The 23,849-nt window shown below is 33.1% G+C and overlaps 1 protein-coding gene across 2 annotated transcripts in view; it reads right to left on the reverse strand.

Annotated features, from left to right (window-relative positions):
* Positions 1-23,849, reverse strand: part of NBEA (neurobeachin) — a 609,882-nt gene that overhangs the window by 398,220 nt on the left and 187,813 nt on the right. The window contains exons 25-30 of one of the 2 annotated variants that reach the window (XM_024755508.1): positions 15,073-15,081; positions 12,583-12,763; positions 10,375-10,505; positions 6,919-7,026; positions 2,919-3,087; positions 1,318-1,413 (exon numbers count right to left, since the gene is read on the reverse strand). In XM_024755508.1, coding sequence (XP_024611276.1) covers positions 1,318-1,413; positions 2,919-3,087; positions 6,919-7,026; positions 10,375-10,505; positions 12,583-12,763; positions 15,073-15,081 — 694 coding nt within the window. The remainder of the gene's footprint in view (positions 1-1,317; positions 1,414-2,918; positions 3,088-6,918; positions 7,027-10,374; positions 10,506-12,582; positions 12,764-15,072; positions 15,082-23,849) is intronic. The other variant, XM_024755505.1, reaches the window with a different exon arrangement.

A 23,849-nucleotide genomic window follows, 5' to 3' on the forward strand; every position in this document is an offset into this window, starting at 1 on the left:
GAGGTCAAGCTGGATTAGAAAGGGGCCCATGTCCAATATGACTGGTATTCTTACAAAAAGAAGGAAATCTGGACACAGGCACAGAGAGAAGATGGTCATGTGAAGATGGAGACAGAGATTGGAGCTGATGCTCACACAAGCCAAGGAAAGCTGAGGATTGCCAGCACCCACCATAAGCTAGGAAGACGGTCATGTGAAGATGGAGACAGAGATTGGAGTTGATGCTCACACAAGCCAAGGAAAGCTGAGGATTGCCAGCACCCACCATAAGCTAGGAAGAAACAAGGAAGGATCCTCCCGTAGAGCCCTCAGGGAGAGCATGGCCCTGCTGACACTCTGATTTGGACTTCTAGCCTCCACAACTATGAGAGAATACATTTCTCTTTTAAGCCAAAAAAAAGAAGCAACTGTGCTAACATATATAACATAACCCTGTCACAAAAGTAAAATCTATCATATTCACTGTCTCAGGAATTATGCAGGGTGTGTACACGGGAAAATCCTGGGGGGGGGCATAGTTTGGCTCACCTTTGTTCTGCACAGACTAATCTCATGTTAATCTTACCCAGAGACATCATTTTGGCTATTTTATTTTTCATTTCTAAGACTGCAAATTGGTTCTTTTACAAAAATCTTCCATTTTTCTTCACATTATGTTCACTTTTTCCTTTAAATTGAAAAACATCTTGAACATATTTATAATAGATGTTGGAATGCCCTTATCTGACGATTCTGCTATATCTATCCTTTCTGAATCTGTTTCTATCGACTGATTTTTTTCTTCTGCTTATGCATCACATTTTCTTGCTTCTTTGCACATTTAATGATTTTTTATTAGATGCTTAATGTTGAATTTTACATTGTTTGGTGAAGAATTTTTTTGTATTCCTTTAAAAAGAGTTGGAATTTTGTTCTGACAGAAAATTAAATAACTTATGAGTTTGATGCTTTCGAGGCTTGTTTTTCTCAACTTTTTTGTTGTCATTATATAGTAGCCTTCATTTTAGGGCTAATTTAGTCCCACTAATAAGACGTGACTCTTCTGCAATCTCCAGTGAATGCCACCACTGTGCATATTATTATACATATAATTAGGTAGCCTTAATTTGCAGATGATACTTAAAGAAATATAATGGAATATAAATATAAAAACTATATTTTGCTTTCAATAGCCAGGTATAAATACAACATATTATATCTTCTTGAAACCTGAGGTGTATGATTGTTTATAAACAATTAGATTATGGATGGTTATTGTATAACAATTTATGAAATTTAAGAATATCCAAACAGGTCAGGAGATGAGGTTAATATTACCTTTGTAAAATGAGTGGGCAAAGCTCTGCTCAGGAATTAACTTGGCAAGGAATCCATGGTTCAAACTTGGATGAGGGATAGATGGTATGACCACAACTGTGGAGAAAATTATGGAATCAAATTTGAGCCAGCATGTAACAACCTGCAACATGGTCCACTGAAGATCCAAGACAGTTCTATATCACTACAACATGCAAACATACTAGTAGTAAAGACCACATCTCTGGAGGAAGGAAAGAAGTTATGTATTAAGAGAAAGGAAATAATATACTCGTTAAGTAGAGTAATTTTAGCAACATATACAGAGACATACAAACAGAAGAAAATCAGAACTGGAAGGTTCACTAAAATATTGCTTGCTTTATACATATATGACTGTTATGCATGTATTAAAAATGAAGAAAGAGTTGATTAACATATAGAGTCTCAGGGTTTTAAATGGTCAAAAGACATAAACTGCAATGGTGGGATAACATTTAATTTGAAGAATAAAGTTAAAAGTAAAAGTATACAACAAAGAAATATCATGTTTACGTACTAAAAATAAATACAGCATGCAACAGCAAAGAATTATAGTTAAATATAAATCTGTATTTCCACAACAGTGATAAAAAGTAAATGAGATATGATATGAATATGGAAAACAAAATGCAGAGATTTGACCACTAATTTCTACTCACTTTTAAAAATATTCATTTAATTTGTATATCATATGCATTTATTTAGGAAAGATAATTTCTATTACAAATTAATCCAGAGGTACATGAAATAACCACTGGGTTACTAAGGTCACACTGCAAACAACAGAGAAACAACCTTGATGTAAACACCCGGCAAGAAATGCAATTGATAAAAGGCTCCCCATGATATTAAAATATTAGTTGCCAGAAAATGTGTTTATCATTTCCAAGCAGAGTAGATAAAGCTGATAATGCATGAACTCCTACAACATGAGCATCTTCTATAGATGAGAAAGACAACATGATCCAAAATGGTTCACTGATGTCTAGAAGTCTTTTTTTGATTTTAGCTGAAGCAACTTTGGTATAAAGTTTAGAATGTATGTTTGTTTATTATAAACCTCTGACAGAATATTTAGATACTGAAATAACTATACACAACGAATGAAAGAAAGAAAGAAAGAAAGAAAGAAAGAAAGAAAGAAAGAAAGAAAGAAAGAAAGAAAGAAAGAAAAAGGAAAGAAAGAGGGATGCTATCTTTGATCTTGGTTATAAAGATTTACACTTTGGCTTATTGTTGATATTGAACTACTCTATAAGGACCTCCTACTTTCATATGTTTATAAAGTTTAAATTATACATTTAAAATATATGAGTTATTTGCATATTAAACAGTAGTATAAATGATTTGTATTAATAAATAGAAAAATTAAAACCAAAACTCTGATAAAATGAGAATATAGGAAGTATCATTCTACATTTTTGTGTAATTAAAGAATATTAAATCGGCATTTATATACCACCTACTTATAAATACTTGAGGTGATTATGAATAGAACCAGTTTAAATCTAGATGTAAAATGAAATAAAAAGGAGATAAATGATGATGAAAATTCAAATAATTAGACAAATATTAAGTACCTGTACTTGTTGGTGAATTTATTTCTTGTCTGATGTTTCTACCTGGCTGGCTTCCAGTTCTTGCAGTCTCTCGCTGGGGTTCTAAAATGTCACGATACTTGGAAACCATCAGAACCGAAATGAAGTAAACAACAGCTAGAGCTAAGAACTGTGCCTGCTTGCTATCATCCTGCATAAAATGAAAAGGCAGTGTTGACACTCAAAACTTTTAAAGTATAAGTTCTTTGAGTACAAGAAACTATTGTTGTTTCATCTTCTTTATGGAGGCAAAATATGACATTTAACTTTTACTAAAACTTGCTAAGTATACACTGCTATTTAGTAAGTATCATCTAAGTATAGATAAAAAACTCCATAAATATATCATCTGATTTACAGGTTGGAATGTAATTTCAAAAAATGAGAATGTTAAGATTTTGCTGAATATGCCACAAAATTTTATTCTTTGTCCTCTCCACTACTAGTATCTACTACTTCCATAACAGAGAATGCATATTTATAAGATATGCAGATAGCACAAGCTTGAAAAGAATAATTTAACATCTGAATAAAAAAAAGACAAGAGTTTCAAATATACTTTCAAGTAACTGAAAAAAAATTAACAGAATAAAATTACAATTGGAATACATATACAATTCTAACATACCACTACCTGAGCAGGAAACAATATGAGTAAACTAGGGGAGGTGTACAAATGGGGGAGCATGAAGCCTGAATTGTTTACAAGTTCAATATGAGCTAAAAGTGTGATATGGCAGCTTAAGAAAAAGCTAACACAATGTCTGACACATAACAGATAAAAAGAAGTAACAGCACCACTATTCTCCTCTGGAAAAATGAGGTAGTTTTTCCAGTGCAGAATTGGGAGCCAATATTTGAGGCTCCCGATTTCAAAAGCTCAATGACAAAATAAAATTTTTCCAGAGGAGAGCAGCAACGTGGTAAAAGGTCTGAAAAAGACTGACCAAGTTAGGATAAAGCGGTAATAGCTTTAAAAACGCAGATTGCTGTCTAGTAGAGAAGATAAGTTTAAAATAAGTATGCTTTGCAAAACTATAAAGAGCCATATAACCTTGAGAGTTCTATCCAAAAAGCCTAAATAATCATCATATAGGGAAAAATTGTTAATGGACAAATTTAAATGACCTCTAACACTATTTCCAGATTAGACTATATCCAAGTCATCATATATAGATGGTTATTAAGCCTTTTTTCTAAGCTAGGTTAAAAGTGATACTCAAGCCAAAACTGCAAGTAATTACCTTGGTCCATAGATAACACAGAAATAAGGAAAACAAACATGCATTAAAGTCTAGTAACTCCATAAACAGGCACTTTACATTACTATTTCATTTAGGCGCAATGTGAGCAAGATTCAAAATTTATGTGCATTTGTTAGAAAAAAAGACAATGAGAAATATTTACTGATGATTTAATACTATGAAACAGAATTAGTACAGGTAACGCAAAAAATGACCACACTCGATTAAATTTGTTCTGAAATATTATGAATTTAGTATTTCATACTCTGTGGGTAACAGACAGCTTTTATATATATAATTTTTTTTAAAGACCTAATTTTTTATCTCATGTGGTTTTGAAATTAAGGCAACTAAAAATGACTATTGATTCGTAAAAATTTCAAAAGTTAAGGAGAAATCTTACTATAATTTCTACAATTGACTATAAAGTATAGCAATTGTAAAACACTTCCAAATTTTGGAGATTATTTAAAATGAAAATAAAAGTGTACCTTAGAATTTATGAAATATGGTGGTAAAATAGAGAGTGCTTTGCAAAGATCTACCTTGGGATTCTGACTCGACCTCACACTAGCTGTGTGATCTTAATGTTTTTGAGTCTTAGCTTTCTCTTAACCTTTTACTGAAAGCTGAGGTAATATATACTAAGTGTCTGATACACAGTATAAACTCAATGAACACAAATTATGTTACCTCCCTGATGTTTGGAAGGTACACCTGAGAACACTAATTCCCTTCCTTCAGGAAGAAAGCTAATAAGCACCACTGTTGAGTTATCCAGTATAGTTACAAAACATCTATAGATACTAGAAAAATTATGATAATCCACCACAATAACCTGATTCAGAATTTACTAACAATTTAAATGCAATGTCACACTTAACATAAACCCCTTCTATGTTAGGTTCGAATGGGTCTCTTGGAGATGAAGACATACTCCACGTTTAAATCATCTGTATTTAAAAAAAATTCTTTCCACAACATGTTTTTTTTCAGGATGAGTAATTCGCATTTCTAAATGGTTAAACTGTTAGTGAGTAATTTTTTTCCCAAGTCCAAATTCAAGTCCAGATTATAGAGTTTCTCACAGCATGATTTTTATACTATTATATGTTTTATCTCCGATTTTAAAAAATTCCTTTTTTTTTAATTAACTATAAAAGCAGTACAGGTTTACTACAGAAAATATGAAAATACAAAAAAAGTACAAAATAAAAACTGTTTACCTAGAGATAATCACTGGTAGCACTTGGGTACTTTTTTCCAGACTTTTTTAAAAAAGGTGAACATGTGCATGTATGTACACTTGGCATACAAATGCAATATTTGCGTAGTATAAGTATTTTTGCATACTGCTGCTTTCCCTTAAAATATATCATGAGCATTTTACATGTCACTAAGTTTCCCTCAAAAATATGATGTTAATAGCTGCACAGTTTCTTGTTAAATGAATATACTATGGTTTATTAAGCTCTATATTGGATATTTACAATGTTATCAATTTTCCTGAAGGCAACTCTGATGAGCACATGGACTTAAATAGCTTAAGGAGAACCACTGGGTAATAGCATCAATATTTATAAGAGTTTTAACACATGTTGGTAAAGAGCTTTCCAAAAAGTTTATTCAACTTCTATTCCTACCAGTGATAAGTCATAGAGCATGTTTCAATGCATCCTTGTAATGACAGGTACTATTATTTAAATTTTTTAGTTTATTTAATGGTAAAATATTTATCTCACTCTTGTTTTAAATTTGCATGTCTTTGACTGCTGGTTATACTGACTTTTAAATCATATGTTTGTTACCTTATTTTCATATTTTACAACCATTGCTTATTTTTCTGTTGGTATGGTTGTAATTTTCTTAGTGATTTATAAGCACTGACATATATTAAAGAGTGAGAATTTTTCTATCATATATTCCTACCATGCAGTATTATGCTGTATGACTTAAATATATTTTAACCACTTTCTCAAGTACAAAGTACTCTATCCAATTTATTATTAAATGTAAGTTTAAAACATAAACTTCCTTCTACGTTTCATAAATCATCAATTAAAATAAGAAAAACAGAATCCAAAATGGCTGATAAACTGCAACTATACTAAGGAGTACTGCCAATATTGCGTCTGCTGTGAAATGCTGTGTATGTTTCTACACAATTTGTGGAAAGGCCAATCTTATCTATCCTTACTTTGGATAAGTGATCATATAATTGGAGGGTTTCATGAAACCGTTTCCTTAAGCTATCTTTTCAATAAGCTTTATTAAGCAACCTTTCTAACTCAAATTCCCATTGATATCTATATTTTAAAATGCAGATTCTTATCTCAAAAGTAATTGCCCCCCAAATGTAACTGCCAATAACACCTTAATGAATTAATCCCTTTTATCCATAATATAAGGAACATTGATATTAGCAAAATATTCAGTACCTAGAGATGGAGCAAGGAATACTAAAAGACAGGAGTAGGTGATTCAAGATAAACTCAAGTATAATTTTCAAAGTTATCCCTATTCTTAGTATCCATACAAAAATTAAATAAAAATTTAACGTCATTAAAAAAAATAACATATCAATAAGCTTTCAGATAAAGCTAAGCATGTTATATATCTACAATCCCTGACACTAGGACATTTAGTTTTAATATGAAGCTTTCTTATAAAATTTAAATTATTTTACACAAATGACAGTGGAAAGTTTTTTCCTGGGAAATCAAGCAGGCATAACTTACCACATCCCGAAAGACAACTGCACGAAGGCGATTGATATCAACATCCTGAAGAAGTCTATCAGGATCCTTAATCGGAGAAAGGTTACCTGGAACATTCTCTAGTGGAGTCTTAAAAAAAAAAAAAAAAGAGAGAGAATTGTGAAAAAATAGTATAATACAGAAACTTATATAGCAGTATAATTTCTAATACCTTTAATTCAGTCATTAAACTGGCCACATTCTTTACCTCCTCTCTTCATTGAACAACATTTATTGTCAACAATATGCTATTACAAGGCACTGTTTCTGTTCTCTTCTACTCTTGTCATGGTTTCACTTACTAGTGTTCTTATTCTTTATCAGCATAGCTACCACTATAGACAAAGAAAGGCTAGAAGATTATGGCATAAAAAATATTAATCTTATACTCTGGGCTCAAATCTCTGCTGTGTGACCTCAAGCTTTTTAGTAAATTTTTCTGAGCCTCACATTCCCCACCTCTAGTTAATAAATCTCTTTAAGTCATCGCGTTCATTTATCCATCATGCTTTTATAATGTATGAAATTATTACGTTACATTATTACATGAGATTTCATATGTGAAAGCATTTCATGATCTACAGAATATTAGAAAGGTGAGCAAAAAAAAAAACTTTAGTCGTGGCGTTAATATTAAAGCTGAAAGACGTTAAAGATCATTACCACCAAAATCCTTTTTATAGCTGAAGACACAAAAATCCACACATTTTAGGTAACATGTCACATAACAAACTTGCAAGACAACAAAGATCCCTGAAACTCAATCTAGTACTTTTTCACTTACATAATATGTTAAGAATTGTGTGGATTAGATTATATATGTAAAGTACCAAATACAATTCCTGCATATAAAGTAACCTGTTACTCTAACTAATTAATAATAAATAAGTCTCCTTCTGTTTCTCTGTAAACCTGAATTATTCTATTTCACTCTTAAGATGACTGACTCCTTTGCAGCACAGAATAGTGAAAAGAGTATGGTATTTGAAGGTTGATAATTATTTGGCTTCCATTACAATTCCAAGACTAACCAGCCATATAACCTTAGGTGAGATACTTAACCTCTCAGAACCTCAGCTTTAATATGTAAAAATAGGCTAATAATCTTTATCAGAGAAAGATTAAAGAAATAATATACTATTCATAGCATAGATGGAAACTTTGTATATATTTTAATTTATATACTATTTTACAGTTTACAAAGTACTTCTATGTCCATAATCTAATTCGAGACGTTTTTATAGGAAAAGCTTGTATTACTGCTCCTTTTTAGAAAGTATAAAAAATGAGGTGCAAAGAAACCATGTGACTGATACAAGTTCACTCAGGTTAGTAACACACCAAAATTAACTAAGGTTTACTTACTCAAGTGTCACATTAAAAATGAATAAAAATAGAGAAGAAAAAAAAAAAACAACTCTCTCCATTGATTCTCTATTCTGAAACGTGCTTTCTTACCAAGTCAACTTTTCCCTAATATTTCTATATCCATCACTTATAATCCATCTTTCATTGCCAAGGTTCTTGCTAGAGAGACACTGACTAGCTCAACTAAATTACTATGGATTTCCCTCTCACTGCGCTTTTTTGTCCATGTTCTACAATCAGTGTACTACTTGGCTTGACAAGCTTGAAATGTTCCCTATCATCTTCTGAATTAAGTAGACACCTTTAAGATCTAAGCTCTCAAAAATACTAACTTATTTATTCATTTCATGATATATATATTGAATGGCTAACTGCTAGAGAGAGGAAGGAAATTACTATTAATTGCATGTTCACTGCATTTCTGGAATTACTAAGTACTTTAACGCATTATTGCTTTTTATTTAATTCATACAAACATTTTATACATTAAGATATATATATATATATATATATATATATATATATATATATACTATTAATTGCATGTTCACTGCATTTCTGGAATTACTAAGTACTTTAACGCATTATTGCTTTTTATTTAATTCATACAAACATTTTATACATTAAGATATATATATATATATATATATATATATATATATACACACATATTCATTTTAAAGACTGGAAAACTGTCTTCCAGTCTTTAAAATGAAAAACTGAGGCACAAGAGACTAAGGAATGTGTCTTGGTTCATAAAACCAGTAAGTGGTAGAGCCAGGATACAAACTCAGAACTGTTTGATTCTAGAGTTTGTGCTGTGCGATATACGCTCTGTAACTACAAAGATGTATAAGAAACGAACATGCCCTCAAGTAACATACAGTCTCCTGTGCCTACACAAATAACATGAAGCATGACTGCTGATATGTTTCTAGTTAATTTTCTAAGCAATGAAGGGTTTTGTGGAGACTTGTCAGCAATAAAATAATATATGGTCTAATTATTTTAGGAATGTGTCTCTAACAGTAGTGAAAAAGAAAGACGCTACACTACAGATAAACTAAATGTGTGGCTGTTCTGCCTGAAAACTGCAAAGTTTGAAGCCACAGAACTTTTTAAATGAATTAAACTTTTGCTTCATGCCTTCATTTATTGAGCCTTCATTGTTTCAGTATCAAACATCTAATTACAAGTACCGTGAGTGACAAGAGACATGCCAGGTTTTATGAAAATATCAAACAGAGGAACTTCCCCTAGACTGGGTTGGCAGTGAAGGTATTAGAAAACATTTTCCTCGGAGAGTTGAACTTAAGCTAAAGCCAAGAGTGGAACAGAGTCACTGGGGTGAAAAATAAGGATGGACATTTCAAGAAAGGGGAAGCTATGTGTAAGTCTGAAGGTTAAAACAAATTCTGATGAACTGCGTGAAGTCTACAGTGTGACTAAAATAAAACAGTAATAAATAAACAAGATAAAATAGTAAAAGCAAGGGTAAGGGATTCCAAGTTGTAGCTGAACTAAGCAACAGTCAAGCATGCAGGACCTTAAGTCACATTACTGAAAGTCTGAAGTGATGCAAATGGTCAGTTGAACATACAATAAATAGAGCTAATTTAGAATGAGAATCACTGCTGCATTCTGAAATACTGTATACCATTCATTCATTTCATGGGCATTCAATATATTTTTGTTGACTATCATGGGAATTCTATCCCCAAAAGCATATCCATTTAAAAAGCACATTATTCATATACTGAACTCTGTGAAAATATATGTAACTATTAAAAATAGTAATAATTAAGAACTTTTCAGTGCTATGTACTGATATAATCCTTCCTTATAAGAACCCTACAAGGTAGAAATTATTAGTATCTTCATTGAGTAACCAAAAATTACCAGTCTCAGAGAGGTTAAGTAATCTTGGTAATACAATTCTGAAGAAGAGAAGCCAGGACCAGAGCCTCCATTTGCCTGATTATCAAGCAATACCATGTCACTTTGTTCTCATGAACTTAAAAAAAAAATTTTTAAGGTACATTGTATTTAACATAGAAAATGCTTAATTACCTTGGAAGCTGCTGTGGCAGTCACACCTTGGGGAGCTTCTTGAGGTTTACTGCTTGCATGTGAAGGTTTGTTCCCCCTGTCTCTCTGTCTCTGCCGACATTCTAAACAGTTTCTCACAGCAACACAGCAAACTATTTTAAAAAATGAAAGCATATTATTGATGTAAATTGCTGACCTTGACGTTTTAAAAAATTGCTTGGCTCTATTTTTTCTTTCTTTCCACTTTCTCCATCACATTATTATCCTTAAAATCAACCAGATCAATAAATATTGTTTTAAATTAGGAAACACAGTAATGAAAAGTATACATAAAACATTCATGTAGTTAAAAAATAAAAACAAATTACCCATAAACTACCAACCAGCTGAAGAAACAGAATACTACAGGGTCTTTGAAGCTCCCAATATATCCTTCCTTATTCTATCCCCTTCTAACCTTCAAAATTCTGAAATTTATGGATCAATTAAAATTTTTAAAAAACTTATTCATATTTGATGATTTTTTAAATAATAAGCCTCCTGCCCTTAAGATGACTATCTTGGTGACTATATAGAGCACAGCTCCTCATTTCAGGCAATAACAGGGTACATCCATATAGTCAAGCCTCACAAGTCCCAATATCTACCTATTTTCATGGTGGGAACATCACCTTTGTCAACAAGCATTCAATAAGTACATTCTGTCTATTCACTTACTTATTTTAAGAAGCAGTAAAGCATAGTAATAAACAGTACAGATTTTGGAATCAGGCCACCTAAGTTTGAATCCTGGCTCTGCCACTTATGGGCTGTGTGATCTTGGGCCAGCTGCTTAAACTATCTGTGCCTCAGTCTCCTCATGGTAAAATGAGTATAAACACAGTAACCTCCTTAGAGGACTGTTATGAGGACTAACTGAATCAATATATGAAAAGTGCTTAGAACAGTAAACAGCACATACATATAATTGTTTGCTTCATTATTATTCACTTATAAAACTTTCCTGTGGATGATAAAAAAAAAAATCTGCTAAGAATTATTAGGATAAAAATGAAATCAGCAGTAAAGCTTTGGAATATATTCAGAAATAAAAGTTCAGAATAACTAAATAAATGCAGTTTTCAAGATATCCGGGCATTTAAAAAAATATTTCTCTTTCTAACAAAGTTCAATCTGTAAGCTATTCTTAAATATCAATGGAAATGTCCATGATGGCCCACAGTAATTATTCCACACCTCTTGGCTGACAGAGAGATCTCCATGTGGTCAATCAATCTTTCCCTTATAATGGAGATGAAATGACTCCTCTCAGGAAAATACAAAAATACAAAACAACATTAAAAAGTACATTTATTCCACCATTCTTAAATCAAGTTCTTATTCCGTCCTTGGATTAGAAACAATTTCTCCCCTGCAACTATATATATATATATATTTTTTTTTTTACATAATTTTAAAAATTATGGATAAAAATAATACATATCAAGAACGTCCTCCCTATCAAATACCTTACTTTCTCATGTCCTCCCTGTTCACACTTTAAGGCAAGTATGAAAATAGTAGCCATTTTGGTCTGAAAACAGTAGTTGTCTGGTCCCCTGTAAAGACTAAATAATATAAATAATTTTTCCCTTTAAAAAAGGTAACAGATGTAAGAATGATTCCTGCCTAAGGAGCTGGTCTAAATTTACTAAGAGTTTTCAGGACTAAATTTTATTTGTAACACAAGATAGCGGCAAAAAAAATCATAGGTACAGTAATGTTTATTAGTGTTAATGTTTATTAATGTTAACTGTGCATTCTGAGAAAGAGTGAGATTGGCATGGTCAATTTTCCTTTAGCATTATGTGTATAAAACTAGTTGTTGGTTTTCTGATACATTTGTGTGCCCAGGACAACTACCCTCTGTATTCGTTTACCAAAAATAAGGATTCATAAATATATTTACATTAAAATCACTTCAGTGAAAAAGGTTTTTGTCCAACTGATTCTGAAAAAACTCAAAATATATTTGACTTTATTTCAAATTAGAATCCATTAAAGATCAATTCCATGAAATCTCCAAAGTGAAGATATTATAATTTTTTAATTTAGTAATTCTGAAGAATTACAAAATAATCTTTACATTACATAATCATCAAATTGTATCATTAATACTTTATGTATCACAGAGTATCAAAAAGTAATCTGTAATTATTTAACATGCACCGTTATTCTTAACAGACTTACCTAGCCTTAGGCACTGTCGCATTAAACCACCAGAAGACATGTTTTTTTCAGCTTCAATCTCACTAAAATTTAGAGAGCTGGCAAATACAAGTACATCAACCATAGCCATCAATCGACTGAGGAAAGTTACTGCTGTCTCAGCTGACATGCCTTGTGTCACTTCAATATTTTCCAATTCCGTCTTTAAAAAAGTAGAAGATTTAAATCTTGTTTAAAATTTGGAAATATAATACATGTACATACATACTGCAGGTTAACAGTTTAATTATTTTGTAAACAAAACAAGTTATAAATCATAAACTAATTCCATATATCACAAGAGCTAGTTATCAAATTTAATTAGCTTACCTATGAATTATCTTTAAATAAAGGAAAAATCTATTTTTAAAATCAATGTTAGATTTCAATATCATTACTTGTAAAACCTACATTCCAAACTTAAGATCATTTCATAAAGATATTTAGAAGTAATCACATGTATATATTTATACTAGTTTTGTTCTACTTTATTAGTTAACAAAGACATAAAACTCATATTTCTTTCCTAAAATCCTCATTCTCATTTATAAAAATATAGGTGCTAATTTTTCTTTCCTATAAATGTATGATGAGCAACAGGAAAGATATGTGGCACTTTCATTTGACATCAAAGGGAGCCAACTGTCAAATTATGACACTTTCTTATCCATTTCAGAATAAAGTGAAACCACTAGGTATCTTGTATGAACAATAAAAATCTAGGGTAAAAATACTCAAGATCATTAATTCCTCTACTGATATTAATTTGTGACACTAGCAATAAGAAGAATCAGTAGCATTCTAGACTGGTGAAGCTGTACTTTCACTACACTATTGTCTATGGTAAAATATAATTTCCTGCTTTGAAAGGGAATGGTACAAAGCATTGTGTTTCATAAGATGTATAACTCTGTATTTTGTAAGCAATAGCAACATCTCTTTTTTCATTGTGCATTACATAACATTTTAATTATTTTGGTTCATTATGACTAGACCTCATTTTCTCAGTGCCTCAAAATCAGAGAAAAGTAAGGAATGCTTTATAAATAAAAAATACTACTGTTTAAATTTTCTGAAAATGGGCACACTAACCATATGGATTAACCTTACTTCTGCACCAAATGATAAATTCAACTACAAGGTAGGCATATACATAGGTATCTGCTCCTATTTAATGCTCCATTTGACATTATTTATACCCATCATTCTACCTAGACATATCCCTACTCACATTAACATGGAAATGTCAGCAGGAAACACTGATTAAAAAACGACCTCTTAAACACTTCTTGTGTACAACATGGGTAAGAAAAGAGACAGCTGGCTACTGCAAGCACTTTTATAACTAAACGATTATAAATGGAGTATAAAATGTAACAACCTTTCTCCCTTCTATTTAACATCAAAATAGAGCTAAAATCATTCTAAGAGGAGCTTGTAAATAGACAAAAAAAAATTTTTCAATTGTTGATTTACAACATTATGCCAATTTGGTATCCATGACCTAAAGAAATAATTAATTCATTACTTGGAATTTTTAAATAAAGATTCCTCATTTGCTAGCACTTCACTGATATACAGCATCATTTCATAGCATGAATTAAAAATCAGTGACCACAACACAATTGTTTATAATAAAAGTTTAAAAATTAATTTTATATAAAACCTCCTTTTAAAAGATCAGTTATCAATATAAGTGTTTTATAATGGAATGGAAGATCTGACCATTGCTTAGGTCCATTAAGCATTCTGAAAACTTTTCAAAATATTAGAATTTTAGGATATCTATAGGTGTATTCTCAAAGAAATTCATCATTTTGAATTACTAAAATTACGGGAACTCTAACTCATTTTATTAGTTAATGATCTTATTTTGAAGTATTTTGCGGTGTACAAGGCTTAAGCTTCAAAATGTTTTCATTTTTAAATGAGTAAATTATAAACAGAAATTATAAACAGTATTAATCATCCATGAAACTTGCCACTGTTATTTTTGACTAAACAAAATAAAATTTTAAACGAAAAAGCATTCTTAACCAATAACCTAAAAGGGAGTTCTTAGTAATTCTATATAATAGTAATTTATAAATATGATGAAATGTTATATAAACATCATGGGATAGGTTTAAAAATAAAGATCACCCACATATGATTATTATTAAATCTTAACATATATTCCAACCAATTTCCTTTCTTTGGAACCAGTTAAAATCTGATTGTACATATGACTGAAATATTATTGTATTCATTATATTCTGATAGGTTAGTCTAAAGGTTAGTGTGAATAATAAAATAGTAGTTCATCAGTACACTGAGAGAATAATCCTTCTAATGAATCTTTTAAATATACCAAAGATATGCCTAATGTTAGATGGTATGGAAACTCAAAATATAACCAAGTCAAAAATTTCATAAATAAGCAAAAATAAAATTTAAAACTGAAAACCTGAAAATTACTGAAGTAATACTAACCTTAGAACCCTGGACATGCATTAGACAAAACAGACAACAGACCAAAAAAGTACAAGAAAAGCAAATTATTAAAATTAAATGAAAATACAATGTAAAATTGAAACACAAAATAATATATTAAAATTATATTTGATTATTTTATTAACAGCAAAAATTCTCAGAAGAGATATTCATTTTATAAATTACATGATTAAGATTAAATATCAAATAGACTTCTGTTTATTTTTTTTATTAGAGTAACTGTCCAAATAATATGTATGTAAATATAGTTCATATATTAGAAATGATGCATACTCTATTTTACAAAATAAGTTATCTTTTCCTAGAAGATGACCAAGGAAACATTTTAATAACTAAACTAACATAATGTCTCTGTAAAAGCCCTAGCTCGCTACCAGTTTAAGCAGAAATGACTTAGGAAAATAAACTGTACCAACCTTCTAGAATTTTCATTAAGGAATCATGCTATTTTGTTTCCTAAAATATTTGGAGCCCTTCCTACAGAACAAAATCCCCAGTAATTAATAAGATAATAAAATATTTGAGTGATTCTAACTTAAAAACCACTTTCCCTTGCTAGAAAGAACTTACTGATACACTAAATGAGGTCGCATGTGAACTAAGACAATTGCATAGATTTTGTACTAAGTTTCAGAGTATTATTAAGAATTATATTCAGTATATTAAAAATTTTTGGATAGAATTAAGTTTCATAATAAAAGTCAACAATTATTCTTTGATTTCTGACATTATACGTGAGCATAAATTTCAAAATAAACTATTTTCAAGTAGTACAGGAGAACATATAAAAGCACCCTGGGAATACTAAAATATAATCAGTGTTATGAGATAAACAAAATACAAAGAAAATTAGTAGTTTTCCCAAATCTATTAGCTACATTTTCTAATAATGGTAAGAAAATATAAATTAAAATTAAGTCCTTGTCATCATTTTTTGACATAAAAAGTTCCTCTTCTTTCTCAGGATTATGAAACTATTAGGAAAGCCAGAAATATCAGTCTCTATTATTTTTCTATCAACAGAGAAAATGAAACCATACGTGACACTGAATGAAATTCTAAACATTCAGTGTTCTGGATGGTTGACCAAAATGGTCAACTTAAAATCATTAAATGATCATGCAGTTTGCAGTTGATCCATGTTTTGTTTATCTCCTTTTTTTCCTCCAAGTCCTTGCTTTCATTCATGACCAACTTGAACAATGTATAGAAAATAAATGAGAGGATGCAACTGACTAGTCACAGAAACATTAACTTCAAAACCTCAACAACAGTAACAAAAATAATGCTCCTTCCCCAAATCAAAGACTGGTCAACCTACATACGAAGAGTTCTATTTCTTTCCCCTGACTACTTAAGTTAAAACTATTGGTCTAATTTAGAGACTTGAAACTATGTAATTTATTTTCTATGCTACATAAGATTTTAAATAATCTAGGTAAAACTGAAACTCCAATAAAGTCCTGCTTCTTCAATGAATATTAAGTTTGAGGTGGCATTATAACACAAATATTTGTATATCTATACTCTTTTTCCTTAAAGTTTCCACTGAAATATTTCCATACAAGTAAGGTAAAACAGCTCAAGTTTTCTCACGTGATGCTACTGCAACAGCAATACACAAATGTCATCCTTAGTATGGATTACTGTATTCATATAAGGTCCCAGGGCAGAAAATAAACCACCACTATGCCAATGCCATGGAGAGAACAGACAAGACTACACCATTTTAGTTTTTTGCCATCAAAATGGATCACCCATAGTAACTAACTTGGTTCAAATATCCTATTTTAAACTTCAGAATTCTGAGTGTGACAGGCTTACTCTATAAATGGGAAGATCATTCCATCATAATACAATTCTGAATAAAAAGTTCCAAAAGGAAGTAAAGGAGGGAAACATTCAGTAAGAGTCATCTCCATCTAGTGACATTACCTAACTTAATTTTCACAAACTCTCTGTGGGATAAGTAAAATTAACACCATTAAAATGAAGAAATTAAGGTTGACATCATTTCTAGTAAGTGGTAGAACCCAGGTTAAAATACACATTTATCCTATGCTAAAACCCATATGCCTTCAATTAAATCATAACTTCAAGAAAAATCGTCTTTGAGTCTCACTGATTACTGGGAAACAAAAGTTTGCTTTCGATGAAAATGAGCAAATTATCTGAGATCCACACTTATACTGAAAAACGGAAAAGACATTTTCCTAGGTTGAGCTTTTAATAGAAATTATAACGAATACTTAGCATTCTACTTACCTACTCAAAATTAAATACAATTTCAACATTAGACGTGTCAAATGCTAAAAATATTTAGTATGGCTGCATGGGAAAAGTTACATATCTTCTAATAAAACATAATGATCACAACTACCAGTGAAATTGTGTTAAAAATTAAACTTTAATAAATGTTCATCAAGTCAAATGCATGCTCTTATTTAATACGAAAAATGAATTTATCTTAAGCTCTAACTATTGAATTTTTAATGATCAGGAGTAAGTAATGAAGTTTTACGCTATGACATTTGTATTTTATGTGAAAATGGTGCTGTAAGTCAGTGGTCAGCAAACTAGGACCTACAAGTCAAATATAAATAAAGGTTTATTGAAACACACCCACACCTACTCCTCTGTGTTATGATATATGGCTGCTTTTGCAAACAACAGCAAATTTCAATAGTTAGATACCATATAGCCCACATACCCGAAAATATTTATTATATGATCCATAAACAGAATAAATTTGTCAACCACTGCATACCATCATTACTCATATATATTCCATAAATACATATCTGTATATAATGTATGAATATTCTGAAGAACTCCACAAACCTAAACAAAATTATAGATCACTCAAACATTAGTTTCAAATGTTTCTATCTCTCTTCATATAAGGATTGAAATTCTAAAGGCATCTACATGACAATGTTTCCCTTTGGTAATCTGTATATTGCCAGTGTTTCCTTTTTCACTTATTCCATCCAAAATTCTCTTTTGGCTTTTTATATTTTAAATCTAAGTTAAAGAAAGTAACACGACATTGTTAATCAACTATACTCCAATAAACTTTTTTTTTTTAACTCTAAGTTAAAAAGCTCCATATCTTCAGTTCTCATTTCTTTCTTTATTCAACCTCTTCCTTCCTAACTCTTCCTCTCTACTACATTACAATTTTTAGCAAGAATATTATACAATAAAGTAATAGAAGACATTACTCTACAGTTGACACCAACCATGTTTTCTCCCAGTAGGAAGTCGGAGAAAAGGTTCTTGCTATTAGGAAGCAATTTATTCAAAGAACGTAATATTAGCTATGTTGTACAACCAGGTATAGGTACAATCAGCTAATGGACCAAAATAACAGAAATACAGAGACAGAGACAATGAAGAAAAGTTTCTACAATTGAATGAATTCCAAAGTCTGTCGAGAACAGTCTAAGAAATAAGTACCATAGTTTCAAATTCCAAACTGCAGAGATCAAAACTGCACAGGTAATAATTTCAGCAGTAGAACCTCAAAATGTCAGTATCTTTACTGTATATTCATTATAAAATAAAAAATAAGCAGGGGGGATCAGGAAGATGGCAGAAGAGTAAGACGCGGAGATCACCTTCCTCCCCACTGATACACCAGAAATACATCTACACGTGGAACAACTCCTACAGAACACCTACGGAACGCTGGCAGAAGACCTCAGACCTCCCAAAAGGCAAAAAGTCCCCACGTACCTGGGTAGGGCAAAAGAATAAACAGAGAGAAAAGAATAGGGACGGGACCTGCACCAGTAGGAGGGAGCTCTGAAGGAGGAAAGGTTTCCACACACTGGGAAGCCCCTTAGCGGGTGGAGACTGTGGGTGGCGGAGGGGGAAAGCTTTGGAGCCGTGGGGGAGAGCGCAGCAATAGGGGTGCAGAGGGCAAAGTGGAGAGATTCCCACACAGAGGATCGGTGCCGACCAGCACTCACCAGCCTGCGAGACTTGTCTGCTCACCTGCCGGGGCGGGCGGAGCTGGGAGCTGAGGCTCGGGCTTCGGTGTCGGAGCGCCAGGAGAGGACTGGGGTTGGCGGCGTGAACACAGCCTACAGGAGGTTAGTGCACCACGGCTAGCCGAGAGGGAGTCCGGGGAAAAGTCTGGACCTGCCGAAGAGGCAAGAGACTTTTTCTTCCCTCTCTGTTTCCCGGTGCGTGAGGAGAGGGGATTAAGAGCGCTGCTTAAAGGAGCTCGAGAGACGGGCGCGAGCCGCGACTGAAAGCGCGGACCCCAGAGACTGGCATGAGACGCTAAGGCTGCTGCTGCCACCACCAAGAAGCCTGTGTGCGAGCACAGGTCCCTATCCACACCCTGCTTCCAGGGAGACTGTGCAGCCCGCCACTGCCAGGGTCCGGGATCCAGGGACAACTTCCCCGGGAGGACGCACAGCACGCCTCAGGCTGGTGCAACGTCACGCCGAACTCTGCCGCCGCAGGCCCGCCCGCTGCGCACACCATGCCCCTCCCTCCCCCCAGGCCTGAATGAGCCAGAGTCCCCGAAGCATCTGCTCCTTTAACCCCGTCCTGTCTCAGTGAAGAACAGATGCCCTCAGGCGACCTACACACAGAGGCAGGGCCAAATCCAAAGCTGAGCCCCGAGAGCTGTGACAACAAAGAAGAGAAAGGGAAATCTCTACCAGCAGCCTGAGGAGCAGCAGATTAAAGCTCCACAATCAACTTGATGTACCTGCATCTGTGGAATACATGAAGAGCCAACGAATCATCCCAAATTGAGGAGGTGGACTTTGAGAGCAAGATTTATGATTTTTCCCCTTTTCCTCTTTTTGTGAGTGTGTATGCGTATGCTTCTGTGTGAGATTCTGTCTGTATAGCTTTGCTTCCACCATTTGTCCTAGGGTTCTATCCAACTGTTTTTTTTTTTTTTATCTTTTTAAAAACAAATTTTTTTCTTAATAATTATTTTTATTTTATCTTATTTTATTTTATCTTCTTTCTTTCCTTCCTTCCCTCCTGCCTCCCTCCCTCCCTCCTTTCTTTCTTCTTCCTTCCTTCCTTCGTTTCTTTCTCTTTTTTTCTACTTTTTCTCCCTTTTATTCTGAGCCGTGTGGATGAAAGGCTCTTGGGTGCTGCAGCCAGGAATCACTGCTGTGCCTCTGAGGTGGGAGAGCCAACTTCAGCACACTGGTCCACATGAGACCTCCCAGCTCCACATAATATCAAATGGCAAAAATCTCCCAGAGATCTCCATTTCAACACCAGCAACCAGCTTCACTCAACGACCAGCAAGCTACAGGGCTGCACACCCTATGCCAAACAACAATATCAATTACAGGAAAAGATCTGTAAAAAATACAAACACATGGAGGCTAAACAATACATTACTTAGTAACGAAGTGATCAGAGAAGAAATCAAAGAGGAAATCCAAAAATACCTAAAAGCAAACGACAATGGAGACACGACGACCCAAAACCTATGGGATGCAGCAAAAGCAGTTCTAAGGGGGAAGTTTATAGCAATACAAGCCCACCTTAAGAAACAGGAAACATCTCGAATAAACAACCTAACCTTGCACCTAAAGCAATTAGAGAAAGAAGAACCAAAAAACCCCAAAGTTAGCAGAAGGAAAGAAATCATAAAAATCAGATCAGAAATAAATGAAAAAGAAATGAAGGAAACGATAGCAAAGATCAATAAAACAAAAAGCTGGTTCTCTGAGAAGATAAACAAAATTGATAAACCATTAGCCAGACTCATCAAGAAAAAAAGGGAGAAGACTCAAATCAATAGAATTAGAAATGAAAAAGGAGAAGTAACAACTGACATTACAGGAATACATAAGAACATGGGAGATTACTACAAGCAACTCTATGCCAATAAAATGGACAACCTGGAAGAAATGGACAAATTCTTAGAAATGCACAACCTGCCAAGACTGAATCAGGAAGAAATAGAACATATGAACAGAGTAATCACAAGCACTGAAATTGAAACTGTGATTCAGAATCTTCCGAAAAACAAAAGCCCAGGACCAGATGGCTTCAGAGGCGAAGTCTATCAAACATTTAGAGAAGAGGTAACACCTATCCTTCACAAACTCTTCCAAAATATAGCAGAGGGAGGAACACTCCCAAACTCATTCTACGAGGCCACTATCACCCTGATACCAAAACCAGACAAGGATGTCACAAAGAGAGAAAACTACAGGCCAATATCACTGATGAACATAGATGCAAAAATCCTCAACAAAATACTAGCAAACAGAATCCAACAGCACATTAAAAGGATCATACACCATGATCAAGTGGGGTTTATTCCAGGAATGCAAGGATTCTTCAATATACGCAAATCAATCAACGTGATACACCATATTAACAAATTGAAGGAGAAAAACCATATGATCATCTCAATAGATGCAGAGAAAGCTTTCGACAAAATTCAACACCCATTTATGATAAAAACCCTGCAGAAAGTAGGCATAGAGGGAACTTTCCTCAACATAATAAAGGCCATATATGACAAACCCACAGCCAACATCGTCCTCAATGGTGAAAAACTGAAACCATTTCCACTAAGATCAGGAACAAGACAAGGTTGCCCACTCTCACCACTCTTATTCAACATAGTTTTGGAAGTTTTAGCCACAGCAATCAGAGAAGAAAAGGAAATAAAAGGAATCCATATCAGAAAAGAAGAAGTAAAGCTGTCACTGCATATAACATGACACCATACATAGAGAATCCTAATGATGCTACCAGAAAACTACTAGAGCTAATCAATGAATTTGGTAAAGTAGCAGGATACAAAATGAATGCACAGAAATCTCTGGCATTCCTATACACTAATGATGAAAAATCTGAAAGTGAAATCAGAAAACACTCCCATTTACCATTGCAAAGAAAAGAATAAAATATCTAGAAATAGGGCTTCCCTGGTGGCACAGTGGTTGAGAGTCCGCCTGCCAATGCAGGGGAAATGGGTTCGTGCCCCGGTCCGGGAAGATCCCACATGCCGTGGAGCAGGTGGGCCCGTGAGCCATGCCCGCTGAGCGGGCGCGTCCGGAGCCTGTGCTCTGCAACAGAAGAGGCCACAACAGTGAGAGTCCCACATACCAAAAAATATATATATATATCTCTAGGAATAAACCTACCTAAGGAGACAAAAGACCTGTATGCAGAAAATTATAAGACACTGATGAAAGAAATTAAAGATGATACAAATAGATGGAGAGATATACCATGTTCTTGGATTGGAAGAATCAACATCGTGAAAATGACTCTACTACCCAAAGCAATCTACAGATTCAATGCAATCCCTATCAAACTACCACTGCAATTTTTCACAGAACTAGAACAAAAAATTTCACAATTTCCATGGAAACACAAAAGACACCGAATAACCAAAGCAATCTTGAGAATGAAAAACGGAGCTGGAGGAATCAGGCTCCCTGACTTCAGACTATACTACAAAGCTACAGTAATCAAGACAGTATGGTAGTGGCACAAAAACAGAAATATAAATCAATGGAACAGGATAGAAAGCCCAGAGATAAACCCACGCACATATGGTCACAAAAGCAAATTGGGGTAGTGACATATTATTTAAATCATATTGTTTATTGAAACTTCATTAATTATTTTCTCTATTTTGATAGAGATCTAGTTTTAAAATTTGGAAGACTAGTAATGTGAATATTTCAAATCTATACAAATTTTTATGTCTACTGCTAATTTTTTTATAAAGGTCATTTTTGTTCTACAGAAAATTTTAAAACAATATTATATTTTAAAGTAAATTTCAGTATAACATTTTAAAATTTCCTGACAACAAATGTTAATTTATAAGACATAAAAAAATTTATAGGATGAAGAAAAATGCCAGGATGAATCATTAAGTCACTCTTTAATGCATAGAAGAGGGAAAAAACAAAACAAATCCTCTTCCTGCCTCAATATTAGAATGTATTTTTAACATCACATATAACTCTCAATTTATCAGAATTTGGTATAAATCATAGAGGAAATCAGAGATTAAAGAGAAGGGATGGTATGTTAATCTCACAGGATACCTGCACTCTTCACACACCAACTATTTTTCTTCCTGATTCAATTTCCTTGGTCAGCTGCTAATTTCATGAAGGCCCTAATTAGGACCTGTTCTGCTGCACTCCCTGCTGAACTAGCCTTCTTGCCTTTGGAGACCCGAATAAATTCATGGATGAAATAGAAGTATATGTGCCTGTGAGGGGGAGGTGTGCTGAGGATACATTCTTTTTGCTGCCAATACTTAAATTTCAGTGCTGCTCTAGGGGTGGTGGCAAAGGGACAGTGAGAAAAAGAGTCATGTAGAGAAAACTTGTTAATGATGAAATAAAGCTAGAGATCAATTTGGAAACACTGCCTCATCAAGTAAAACACATCTTAATAAAACAGCAAGTTTCTCTCTGGAAAAAGGATATATTTGGGGCTAATGGATGAGCTTCCAATGTGGTAGCAAGAACACAATATGAGAAGCAGAATTCTATATTCTTTCCCATCTGAGCAATTAGCTATAGAGTCTGTTTTTTTTTAAAATATGAATCAGAGATATTTTTTAAAAGACAGCTAAAATATAGTTATTTATCTATTATATTTTAAATGATATAAGTAACATTATTTCAAACTTATATTAATACATTTCAAGGTTTTATTGGAGAAAGTCTATATTTAAAAAAAATAAATGTTGAACCAGTAAATCATGTCACATGAAAATTCTAAAA

Source organism: Neophocaena asiaeorientalis, unplaced genomic scaffold (assembly GCF_003031525.2).
Source record: "Neophocaena asiaeorientalis asiaeorientalis breed wild unplaced genomic scaffold, Neophocaena_asiaeorientalis_V1.1 scaffold59, whole genome shotgun sequence".
In the NCBI taxonomy this organism is placed as follows: Eukaryota; Metazoa; Chordata; class Mammalia; order Artiodactyla; family Phocoenidae; genus Neophocaena; species Neophocaena asiaeorientalis.